The 12,519-nt window shown below is 27.8% G+C and overlaps 2 protein-coding genes across 3 annotated transcripts; both read right to left on the bottom strand.

Annotated features, from left to right (window-relative positions):
- Positions 1-551: 551 nt before the first annotated feature.
- Positions 552-2,642, bottom strand: LOC101490457 (polyol transporter 5). Its single transcript, XM_004512921.4, has 2 exons — positions 2,261-2,642; positions 552-2,032 (listed from the first exon to the last, which is right to left on the bottom strand). The coding sequence occupies exons 1-2, from the start codon at positions 2,427-2,429 to the stop codon at positions 714-716; spliced, it is 1,488 nt and encodes a 495-aa protein (XP_004512978.1). The 5' UTR covers positions 2,430-2,642; the 3' UTR covers positions 552-713.
- A 3,755-nt stretch (positions 2,643-6,397) lies between these two features.
- LOC101490777 (uncharacterized) lies at positions 6,398-11,230 on the bottom strand. Of its 2 annotated transcripts, XM_004512922.4 has the most exons (5): positions 10,795-11,230; positions 9,756-9,793; positions 8,509-8,779; positions 7,771-8,054; positions 6,398-7,018 (listed from the first exon to the last, which is right to left on the bottom strand). In XM_004512922.4, the coding sequence occupies exons 1-5, from the start codon at positions 11,137-11,139 to the stop codon at positions 6,577-6,579; spliced, it is 1,380 nt and encodes a 459-aa protein (XP_004512979.1). In that variant the 5' UTR covers positions 11,140-11,230; the 3' UTR covers positions 6,398-6,576. The 2 variants fall into 2 exon arrangements, with proteins under 2 accessions (XP_004512979.1, XP_027193371.1); XM_027337570.2 differs by lacking the exon at positions 9,756-9,793 and having other exon boundaries at positions 10,795-11,088.
- Positions 11,231-12,519: the final 1,289 nt, after the last annotated feature.

Below are 12,519 nucleotides of genomic sequence, written 5' to 3' on the forward strand. Positions count from 1 at the left end.
AGTGGTATTGAATTTTTAAGAATTCAACTTAAATGGTTGAAATTTTACAAAATCTAAAAATATATTTAATCATAATTAGTATTTTCTATTTCAAAAAAAAATTACAGTTACTCTTTAATTTATAAATTTATTATGAATGATTAAATTTATAGTTTTGGATCCGTCTAATTCAAATGCATAGAATTAATTTGACTTACTTAATTTTTTTATTTTTTTATTTTTTTTTGTCTTCAAATGCCACATGTGACTTGAGCAATTCCATAAACGTGGCTGCTTAGCTTTGTGGGTCCTCTCGTTCAGTTTATGTCTCTTGTTTTTGTTCCTATTAAAATATTTTATCTTTGTTTATAAATAAAAAACGTTATCATTTTATCCCTTAATTAAGTGAGGTTGCAAACTTTATAAGCAACATTTAGTGCCATGTTGTTTCTCTCCAATGTCAAAAGAAAATAAGAGATGCTTTGTCATGTTTAAGAAACATAAGTTCACCTAATTAATTATATGTGAGTCCACACAATCAACCTAGAGAAAATTTCTTTGAATACCAATAATGGTCCTCAATGCCTTTTTTAGATATTAAAAGAATGAGAATAAATACAAAGGCATACTAATTAAATGATACAAACTTTAAAAAAAATGTATTTACATGCCTATTCCTTTAACAACATAAAAAACTATTTTTACCATTCTTTAACATAGAAATATAAAAAAATTCAATTTGTTTCATCTTCAAACAAAGTTTGAATCTCTTCTAAACTTTTACCTTTAGTTTCAGGTAAAAAATTATAAAAGAAAATTGTAGCAACAACCATTACACCCCCTAGCACAAAAAACATACCCCCAAAAGTAATTTCTTCGGAAATACTAAGAAAAGACATTGACACTATTCCACTAATCAAACGGTTCACAGAAATTGCCAAACTTGAACCTTGGGCCCTTAACCTCATAGGAAAAATTTCTGATGAATAGACCCAAGTTATAGGCCCAAGCCCAATTGAAAAAAATGAAACATTAGCACAAACAGCAACCACACACAAAGCTATAGCCCAAATGGGCTTTTCATTTGAATTTTGAAGTAAGGTACAGCCCAAACCAAGCCCAAATAATGAAACCGCCATACCTGATGAGCCCAACAACAACATGGGCCTCCTCCCAAATTTATCCAAAACCAAAGCTGAAACAAAAACAAAAAATGTCTTTGCAATTCCCATAATAATTGTCACACCAAAAAGTTGCTTCTCACCTTGAATTCCAGCTTCTTTAAAAACTTCAGGACTATAATAAATTACAGCATCATTCCCAGAAGCTTGCATAAAAAAATTAACACCAATTGCAGCAACAAGAATTTTTAATACAGGACGAGTAGGTGCAATTAGCAATTCCTTCCACACCCCCTTATTCAAATTTTTGTTAAAATTTGAAGCTGCTTGCGAAATTTCACTAAGTCTTAATTCAGCTTCACCTTTATTCTCCGAAGTTCTAATCAAAACTTGTTTAGCTTCATCAAATTTACCTTTCATAATCAACCATCGTGGCGATTCAGGCATTGCTAAAACCCCAATCGCCACGAAAATCGAGGGAATCGATGCTAGACCTAGCATGATTCTCCAATTTATATTAATTGGTAAATTTGATAAAGCATAGTTGGAAATGTAACCAAGTAAAATACCAATAGTGATGAAAATTTCAGGGAGTGATGTTAGAAAACCTCTTGTAAGATCTGGTGAAAGTTCAGCTACATAAACTGGTGAAATCATGAGAGAGAAACCAACACCAATTCCAGCAATTACACGACCAAACATTAAGAATGAAAATGATGGTGCTAGTCCCATTAATAATGCACCTATTAAAAATGTTGCAGCTGCAATCATAATTGTGTATCTTCTTCCAATTAAATCAGAAAATTTTCCAGATGCAAGTGACCCAATTAATGAACAAACATTTAAACAACCAACTAGAATTTCAACTTGAAGTGATGTTATGTTGAGATCTTCTTTTATGAAAATCACAGCACCACTCATCACACCAATATCTGCAAAAAAAATAAGAAAGAAAAAAAAATCAATTTTTTATGCAATTTACAACTACCCTTTTGAAACTTTGCATCAAAAATCAATCTTTGAGTTTTTATTTTGTATTTTCATCCAAAATTTAAAGATGGGTTGGTTTGGATTTATAAATTAAAAATTAATTTTCTGAAAAATTGAAAATATTATAAATATAAAATAAAATTAATGAATGAATGAATGAAATAACTTACCATAGCCTAAGAGAATTGAATTTGTGGAAGCCAAAATAGCACCAGCAAATGCATATTTGTTGAGATGAACCTTGTTTTGATTATGTTTTTGAGAACTAGGACCTTCAATTTCTTCATTATTATTACCAGGAAGTTGATGATAATGATGGTGATTATTCATCTCCTCCATGGATGAAATGTGTTCTTGTTGCAAAATATGAAATGCAGAAAATTAAAAATGCTTTTTGGATATTTGCACGACACAACAATCAAATAAAAAATTATATGTAGTATAAAAATCTAGGAATATAATATTAATTAAGAATGCAAAATCAATGAATTTATTGACCAGAATAAATGAGTTTTAAATTTTTCTCATATTTTTTTCTTCCAAAAAGTGTGTATTAATCCAAGAAATTTACATATTTAAATATTGAATTGTCCAATCATGGTGAAAGAAACGTGTCGACCACGTGTTTATTGTGTCTAGCTATCTACCCCCCAAATTTATCTCCCTACCCCCATTATTTTTTGTTTTTTTTTTGTTTTGGACTATTTAAAGAATTTAAAAGTAAATGTAATTCAAATCATTTCAAAAAAAGATATTCATAGCAATAGTCCAAAAATAGAAAACAGTATAACAGTTATTTTGAAAAGTTTAAAAACAAAAAATATAGATTCTTAGAAAAATATATCAATTACGAATTACTTAAAAGTTTAAAAATTTAATTATTACTTTAAAAGTTTAAAGATGTAATTATTTTATTTTAGATATTTAATAAATTCAAGATATTTTTTAGTGTGAATTAAACATCATTCTCTCACCTTTAATTTTTTATATTAAAAGAAATGCATATAAATTAATAAAAAATTCGTAAATCAGATTATAAATAAACTAGTTCAAAGATCTAGTTAAATATTTTTGAAAAAATCAGGAGTCCAAATTACAATATTTCTCGATTAGGTATCTATAAAAAAAAAAATCAAATAATTTGAGAATTTAAAATTTAATAATTCCAACTTCTTCAAATATAGCCATAAAATGACCATTAGTACAATTTTAAAAAATACTGATTTTTCTTTTTCAAATTTTTTTAAATAAAATTACAAAACTCTTTCCTCTTTTATTAAAAATATTATTTCCATTTTCGATTTGGTAATCAGTATGGAGTGAATGAAAGTTTTCATATTAGTTTTAATTTTATTAATTTGATCAAGTTTTCGTTTTTATTTTAGTCAAAGATTAAGTTTTCCTTTTATTTGAGGGAATTAAGAAAATGTAGTTTGATATATTATATAAAATACTTTTTTAGATTTTAAATGCTAAATATAAAATAATATATTTTCAAAATATTATAAAGTTGATTTTCTAAATTAGTGAAATAATTTACTAATAAATTTAAAATAATTTATTTAACTAAAAAGTCTTATTAAATGAGTTTTACATTTTTATATGGGTGTAAATTTGTTGACTTGATGAGTACTCCTCTTAATAACTCAATAAATAATAAGTGTTTTGTTAAATATTTTTCAGCTCAACTAGAGATCATGAATTTGAGTTCAACTATGATAATGCAACAATTTTAAATCTTTTGAAAGACATTTTTACTATTCATCGTAGTCTTACCTAAATCAAAAGATATTTGTTCACAGTAAAAAAAATAATAATAAGTGTTTTATTCAAAATAATTTATTTACTTAAAAAAAGTCTTACGAAAGAATTTTACATTTTTATATGTGTGTGAATTCGTTCACTTCATGAATAACCTCATGATAAATTATTTTGTTTAACAATTCAATATATAATAAGTGTTTTATTAAATTTCTTTTCGTTTAATTTGAGATTACGAGGAGTTCAACTACCATATAACAATATTGAATCTTTTGAAAAATAATTTTGCTATTTTGTAGTAATTTTATCAGATTCAAAAGATTAGTCTCAACTAAACGTGGAGGTATTTTTTCACAACAAAAAAATAAGTATTTTATTAAAAATACTTTTTAGCCAAAATAGATTTGGCAGAAGGATTCACGAAACAATTACAGAAACCAATTGAGTTTGGACTTATTTAGAATTTATTTTACAGAATAAAACCTTTTGAATTAGATTTTACTTTTAAAACAAATAACCATATAATAAATGTCACTTTTAAAGGAAAACTATCACGATATATATCAAATTTATTTCAACGTTTTCATGTATATCAAAAGATTTTTTTGCTCAAAAATGGATTGTTTTCGGTTAAAAACATCTATAAATATCATATGATGATAAGTACAGGACAATTTATCTACCAACTAATATGCAGAGATGTCATATATATCAAATTGTCCAGTATATTTATATATATCTATGATTTTCTTTTACTCAATATCTATCTATGATGTTCTTGAAAATATATGATGTTTATGACAAATACAATGATTGATATATAAAAGAAAATATAGCCACACAATTTGATATGTACGATATCTCTACATATTAGTTGGCAGATAAGTTGTCTTCTCAGGCATCACCATATAATACATATTTAACTTTTTAATAATTAAAAAGTATATTAACAAACAAAAACAAATATGGTAGATGAATATTAGTTGATTTCAAGAGTAGCTTTATGATTAAATATTTCGGCTAATAAATATAAATAATGATTTTGTTTATTTAAATTGTCAAATCAAAAAAATTTATTACAAAGGTGTAAATTATAAATAAAAAAATTAAAATTTTAAAGTTATATAATAAACTTTTATAAAATATAAATAAATATCGATGGTTAAATTATATACTTATGAATTTTGAATTTATATAAAATTTTATTTGTTTAATCATTAATATATTATAGGTTAAATAGCACTTGTGGTCTCTTAACTTCATTTCAGTTAACATTTTAATCATTTATCATTTTGTTTTTCCGATTTGGTCTTTTATTTTAATTTTAAGTGACAATTTGATCTTTTATGTTTTAAAATATCAACAATGTTATCCTTTTTTTTCATCAAAATTTTTATTCTTTATTTGATGAATTTGATGTTGTTGGAGATAAAAATATGAGTTTATTCGAATATTTGAGTTATGCATTTGATGAAATTTACATTATATTAAAGATGATTATTAATTTTATAGATTTTGTTTGAAAATTTTGATGAATTTTTGTAAAAAAAAATGATAATATCGTTAACATTTTAAAATATAAAAGATCAAATTGACACTTAAAACTAAAATTAATGACCAAATTAGAATAAAAGAAAAAGATAAATAACTAAAATATTAACTGAAATTAAGTTAAAGGATCGCATATGTTATTTAGTCTGTATTATATTAATAATCAATGTTTATATTAACAAAATTCATTGTTTGTATTAACAAAATTCATTATTTATATTAAATAATTAAGGAGAATAATTTATATAAAATGAACCGGATCTAAGATATCATGCCCTATATATATAAATATACAACTCATGTATCACATAGCATTTTTCAATTGAGCGAACAAATAGACTGATAAAACTCAAAGATACGTTGAACTGAAGGGATTTTGTATTGCATTTTTTTAAACCAAAACCACATTTACTTTTGCAAGGTCCTTTAAAAAGACCTCTCCTCATCTCACCTCAAAGTTTGCTTTAAACCTATAAATATGTTGTTAGTCCTATAAAATAGAGCTTCCTCGTGACCAAATCACATGTCTTAGATTAGTAAGATAGTAAACTTGGTGTTCTTCTGAATTGAGATTGTGAACTATAAATGAAACTTGTAATAATGTACAACATCATATGCTAGATGAGATGATTACTTAAGCAGCTTACTTAAATGCTTTTAACATAAACACTTGTTTATATATAATTATTTCTATAATAAAAAATAAAATAAAGTTAAATTATTTTTAAATAAACTATAAATTTTTTTTATAAGTTATCTTGAAGAGTTTAAGGAAAAACAGCTTATGAACATGTCATAAGTTGTTTTCAACCCAAAAAGACTCACACATATTTATTTCAGTAGATAAGTTCAAATAAGTCAATCTAACACAAATCCTAAGACCATGAACCGGTCGGTAGAAGTTTGAGGTATACCAACAAATAGAACAAATCTATTAACATTTCAGAATTTGCAAATCATGAAAATAGAAGAAAATAGTTAAGCTAGAACCAAAGTGAAAAAAGTGGAGAGAGTGAATAGATGTTCAATTCATTGAATGCAAACTATTCTCTTAAAACTTAGGAATAGTTACAATTTTACATTTATTGATAAAACTTATCATTTTTACACAGGCACATACAAGATTTTCTTTATATCCTAACTAGTAATTAGTATAATTTTTTGAATCCAATGATCATATCATTGGTGAATTACCAACATACTGAAGAACTTCCGAAGCAGCCTCGGAGAACCAATTCACCGCAGTGCCGAAGAATAGCTCCCAAAACCACAGATCCAATGCCAAGACCGACGAAAAGATGAGCAACGCCAATGTCTGATACCGGTTCAATGGCCAACCCGAAGCCTTGGCCATTGTCTTCAGAAATGGAAGTGAATTAGTATTAAGTTTCTTTTTCCTTATGGACCAAGCATTTAGCCACTGCACACCGGACGGAACTAAATCGAACTCCTCCCTCAATCTCCTCCCGAGATCCGGCATGTGGCCACCCCCGTAAAGTATGGCAATCTTATTGTGTCCCTTGTTCATTGCCCCTGTAAGGGTCTCGATCGCAACTCGATTTCTCTCGCCAATTATAACAGATTTCTCCTCTACGTCTGTTGCAACTTGTGTCAACCTTTACAACAATAGTTTCAACATCAATACTCAAGTTGGTGACTAAACAAAAGAAAGTTAGGTTATAGTTGGATAAACAATATAATTAAGCACATATAGCATAAACGTTATCATATACTACCTTTTTCCCTATATGTAACACTCCTTTGATCGGTGCACGAGAATTAAGAATGGTAGTTTTCATATTAAATAGTCAAAAATGTACATTCTCTTTGCAAAATTGTCCTTCAATTATTGAGAGAGAGAGAAGTGACGGGTTTGTTAATTCTTCTCATTTAACTATAGGTATTTTTGTGAAAAAGTCATTAATGGATCTCGTAATTTAAAGAGTCTTGTAAAAAGGAATACAAAAATTTACACCAAAGTCTTACATACAGGGACAAAGGTAGTAAGTGTTTACATATAAGTTATTTCTATAACAAAAGATAAAATAAAGTCAAATTATTTTCGTATAAGCTATAAGTTGTTTTCATAAGCTATCCTGAAGAGTTTATAGAAATAACCTAAAATAGCTTGCAGACAAGTCATAAGTTGTTTCTATAAACTCTTCCAAACAGCAGTCTCACAAGTGTTTATGTCAAATAACTCAATCCAAAAAGACCCTTAATATGATTGTGTTTATGCAATCTCTTGAAGTTCAAAATTTCAACAAAGTTTCATGTCTTGGATTAAACTTTCAAGAGGAATGCTAGAAGCACACTCTTCACAATAAAAACTCTTTTATTGGTTGAAATTCAAATGACATGGACTTACTCAGATGTTAGTCTCTTTGCAAGGAAGACCTTCATGGCCGCACTAAAGTCAAGCCTTGACAATGCCTCTATTTCAGGATATTCTGATGCTGGACTTCCCACATCAGCACAAACGCTTCCAATGATAAGAAGACCAACAAGCGGCATAGGAAGTACACGCGAAGCCCACAAAAGCTTCGATCTCCATGGATCAAGATCTTCTGGAATTGAAGGCTGCAATATCGCCTTCGTAGATCTAAGAGTCATATCCTTAGCAAATGAAAAGAAGCTTTCACCTTTTGCAAGCTGAAATGAAAAAGAGAAAAATTACATCTTAAAAATGAAAATAAATAATGATAATTACTCGTTAGCTACATACTCCTACTCCCTCTGTCCCTAAATATAGAACCTCATTGACTATTTCACAAGTACTAAGAAAGTTGGTAAAAGTGTTAAATTTTGTAGGCAGTTGGTATTATTTTACAAGTTTACCTTTTAAGAGAGACAATTAACATATGTTTTCATATAATATTTATTGCAGATCAGATGTAACATAATAAGGTTGAAAATTTGAAAACGATCCTATAAAAAAGATAAGAAAAAATCTCAAGAGTGTCTTATATTTAGGAACAAAAAGAAAGAGTATTAGATAGCTAAATGTCTTCGAATGCAATATATGGAATCAACACCCCAATTGTTTTATTCATAATAGCCCTCATAATCAAATCAAGAATTAGCAATAAAATTAGCAACTCAAAACCTGAAGTAATTGGAAGGTCTCATAATCAAGATCTGCATGGAGAAAATTTTCAGACTGGTAATTGAGACAATCTAATTGGAAATCAAGAGCGAGAATTCGCGCCATCTGTCTTTGGATGCATCCCAAAATGTTAAAACCTCTAGTGTTTGATCCTTTTAACCTTTTTATAGCAGTAGGCTTTCTCATTTTCTCTAAAGTTTCCCTGCTAGCTACCATTTCATAAAGGACACAATCATAGGATTCAAGCTCCTTTTGGAGGGCCAGGAAATACCTGTCCATATAAATTAGGATATACAAATTAATCGTTAATAATGCTTGGGGAAAAAGTGTAGAAATATAATTAAAAAAATTAAGTCAATACATCGAAATAAACACTAGTACAGTTGTACTTTGTTATGAGCATAAGCTCAGACGAAGAATTCATTCCAAAAGACTAGTCCATGAGGTAAAAAAACCCTAAACTTCTAAGTCTTAACTTCTTAGGAGAGACTCCCCAATTCGAGACCTATAAAAATGCACCACAGTTCCAGGGCCGACATTCTCGAGGGCCTTCACTCAACAACACTTCACACAACTTCTTCATTGCCAGAACCCACCACCGGTCACAAGTCATAACCCTTCCTTGTTAGCCCTTTTCGAGAATTTATTTCTCTCAATGAAAACACCAATATTATGAGCATAAGCCCAAAGGAAGAGCCTATCCTAAAAGAGTAGTCCATTTTGTGAGAGAAACCCTAAGTTTATAACCCTTCCATTTTGTGAGAGAAACCCTAGAGTAGTCCATTTTGTGAGACTCATAACATACTTAACAAAATAAAATCTTCAAGAATGTTCATGACTTCACAAGAAGGTAGAAAGTTAGCAAGTATCTCAAAAGCTAGCATATTTGTAGTTGGTTTGAGATGCAGTTCAGAAAAACATGCCAGAGGAACAGCTAATATTATTCTCTTTGACTATAAACTACTTTTATAACAAAAGATAAACTACAGTCAACTTGTTTTCTTGTAAGCTATAAGTTGTTTTCATAAAGTAAACTATCCTGAAAAGTTTATAGAAATAAGCTGAAAAACAGCTTATGTACATGTCATAAGTTGTTTTAATAAGCTCTACCGAACAATCTCAGAAGTGGTTATACCAACATACAATCTCTAATAAATCAATCTGAACAAACCCTAAGTTGCTATGGAAAACTACCATATCCAAAAAGCAATCAAGAGAAAAAAGGGTAAGATATAAACAATACATACTCTTCATCAGCTATGTGAATTGTTGAAATCAAATCAACCTACATCAATAACAACAAGACATCAAAAAACCATGTTACATCACTAAGTGCATGTTTCTACTTCTAGAGAAGCCAAAATCAATTTTAGAGGTATATAACTGATTTTGATATGTTAGAGTGCTGTGAGTCCAAACGTGAAGTTGTGATTTGTAGCCTCTGAATTCAAACGTAACTTTTAATTGATAATTATTTATTATTCAACTCACTTTTACATAAATTTATCCAAACATATACCACTCTACATTCAAATCACTTTTAACTAAAATCAATTTTATAAAATCAATTCAGTGTATGTTTGATTCTACGATGACAAAAAATTGATTTTGAATGAACTGATTTTAGTTAAAAGTGAGTTGAATGTAAAGTGGTTTATGTTTTGGATAATTTTACATAAAAGTGAGTTGAATAACAAATATTAGTGACATCATATTTCAAAAGCTACAAATTCTAGCTTCAAATTAGAATCAAATCCAGAGGGAGACTCAATTCTACTTGAAAGCAACTAAACATATCAAAATCAATTTCACATCTCCAAAATCAATTTTTGTTGCTTCAAACGTGGAACTAAACATAGGCTTAGTGCATGTTTAGTTTCAAATTTGGAGGACAAAAATCAATTTTGGAGTTATAAAATTAATTTTGGCATGTTTGGATGTCGTCGAGCACAATTGATTCTGCCTCCATAATTGATTCTAACTCGAAGCTAAAATTTGTAGTTTTAGTGTCCAAATGTGATTTTGATTATAGTTGAACTCACTTTTATCTAAACATATCCAAACATAAATCACTTAATATTCAACTCACTTTTAACTAAATTGATTTTACAAAATGAATTCACTCATAATCAATTTTAATCACAGCACAACAAAAGACACCCTTAAATCACTTTAAACTCAACTCACTTTAAACTAAAATCAATTCATTCAAAATCAATTTTAGTCACCACTGAATAAACCCAATTGAGAAAAAAAAGAGGAAAGACACAAAATTAAAAGTAAAACCTGAAGGAAAGGGTTGAAAAGGGACCAAGGGAATTTCTTCTTATAACTAACAGTTGCAGTCTGCAAAACATCACCACCACCATCAATCCCTCGCTTGAAACGCATGAAATCGGCGATGGAATTATTCTGTAGGAACTGTTCCGGTGACCCATTTGTTTGTTGTGTTGATAAAATTGAAGAAGGTTTGAATCTAAGAGTTGAATTTGAAAAGGGTGGTTTTGGTAATCCAACAAGAAAAGAAGGAAAAGCTTTGTTTTTGAAAAGGTTAGAATTGGAATTGGAAGTTGAAGGAGAATCAGAAGAGAATGAAGAAGATATTATTGAAATTGAAGAAGTTAACACCATTTTTGGTGATGATGATGCAGGCACAATGTGTGTGTGAGAGAAGTGTGTGAGCGAGAATATCCAGAAATTTTGGATTTTTATTTTATTTTTTATATTCAACCGATAGGAAAAACCGACATGTATACTTGGCGGTTATTTCAGTTAAATAATAACTTACTATTTTAGAATATGAAATAGAGTGCAAAAATGTTATTTAGACTATTTTAGAATATGAAATAGAGTGCAAAAATGTTATTTAGATATTTTAATTATGTTAACATCTTTTCGTTTATTATTTGTAGTACTTAAATTAATTGATTAGGGATTGTAAAATTTGGGAACTACACCGATAGCAAAGAAAACAATAAAAATTTAAAATGTTCTACTTCAATAAAAATCTCACTGAAGAAGAAAGAAAACAGCACAATAATTGACAACAATGTACATCAATTTTTAGACAAAATCGAAAATTAGGAAGTTCTATTCTATTATGGAATAAGTCTTCTTTGATAAAAGGAGTCGTAGAATCTCATCAAATAAAATCAATTATAAAAAAATAAAAAAAAATCGTATTTCTTATGTGAAATCTCATTTTTACAATGTTATCTATAATGAACTGAATTTTTTATTGATTAAGGAATAGATGAGTCTTCTTTAATATATGTAATTTTAATTTTTATATACTATTTATACAATTATAAAGTGTTTAATTATTCATTTATTTTTGTTCTTAATATTTTTTGTGTTTGATCACTATTATTTAATTATTTAAAAATAAGCTATAATAATTGGAACCAAATTAAGTGTTCTTCTTTCAATATTTTATAAGAATATAAAATACTAATATGTGTCTAAGAAATTAAAGTTCTTACATTCTTTGGATTACAAGTCTAATTACTTATGGAATTACAATTCATTGTTATAAAAAAAAAATGAATTTTGAGCCAATGAATAGTCTTAATCTATTCAGTTATATTATTATTATTATGAAAATAGTAAATTAATAATTACAAAAAATAGGGTGATTTCAATTCCTAACCGTTTTTTCTCAGAATTAATAATCACAGAAAATAAGATGATTTGCAATCTTAATCACTTATTCTCGTAATCTTTTATTTTGTTAGTTTTATTTGTACTCAAACAACCCATTTATAAAACTTTTTAATCAAAATTAATAACAATATCTTTGGTAACCGTTTTAATAATAATAATAATAATAATAATAATTATTATTATTATTATTATTATTATTATTATTATTATTATTATTATTATTATTATTATTTTTACTTAAACGATATAGTACATTTGTCAAATATTTCTCAAATTTTGAGGGGGAGATAGAATGGACTCACACTTGAGCCAGAAATTAGTGTGAGTTAGACGTTCCATATTACTTAA

This window comes from Cicer arietinum, chromosome 8 (assembly GCF_000331145.2).
Source record: "Cicer arietinum cultivar CDC Frontier isolate Library 1 chromosome 8, Cicar.CDCFrontier_v2.0, whole genome shotgun sequence".
NCBI classification, from domain to species: Eukaryota; Viridiplantae; Streptophyta; class Magnoliopsida; order Fabales; family Fabaceae; genus Cicer; species Cicer arietinum.

Excerpts from the sequence above, each read along its gene's own strand:
- LOC101490777 (XM_004512922.4), bottom strand. The coding sequence starts at position 11,139 with ATGGTGTTAACTTCTTCAATTTCAATAATATCTTCTTCATTCTCTTCT. Across the intron at positions 9,794-10,794 it reads TTTTCAACCCTTTCCTTCAG|GTTGATTTGATTTCAACAAT; the intron begins GTTTTACTTTTA and ends TTATTGATGTAG. Across the intron at positions 8,780-9,755 it reads ATTCACATAGCTGATGAAGA|GTATTTCCTGGCCCTCCAAA; the intron begins GTATGTATTGTT and ends TTATATGGACAG.
- LOC101490457 (XM_004512921.4), bottom strand. The coding sequence starts at position 2,429 with ATGGAGGAGATGAATAATCACCATCATTATCATCAACTTCCTGGTAAT. Across the intron at positions 2,033-2,260 it reads TTCAATTCTCTTAGGCTATG|ATATTGGTGTGATGAGTGGT; the intron begins GTAAGTTATTTC and ends TTTTTTTTGCAG.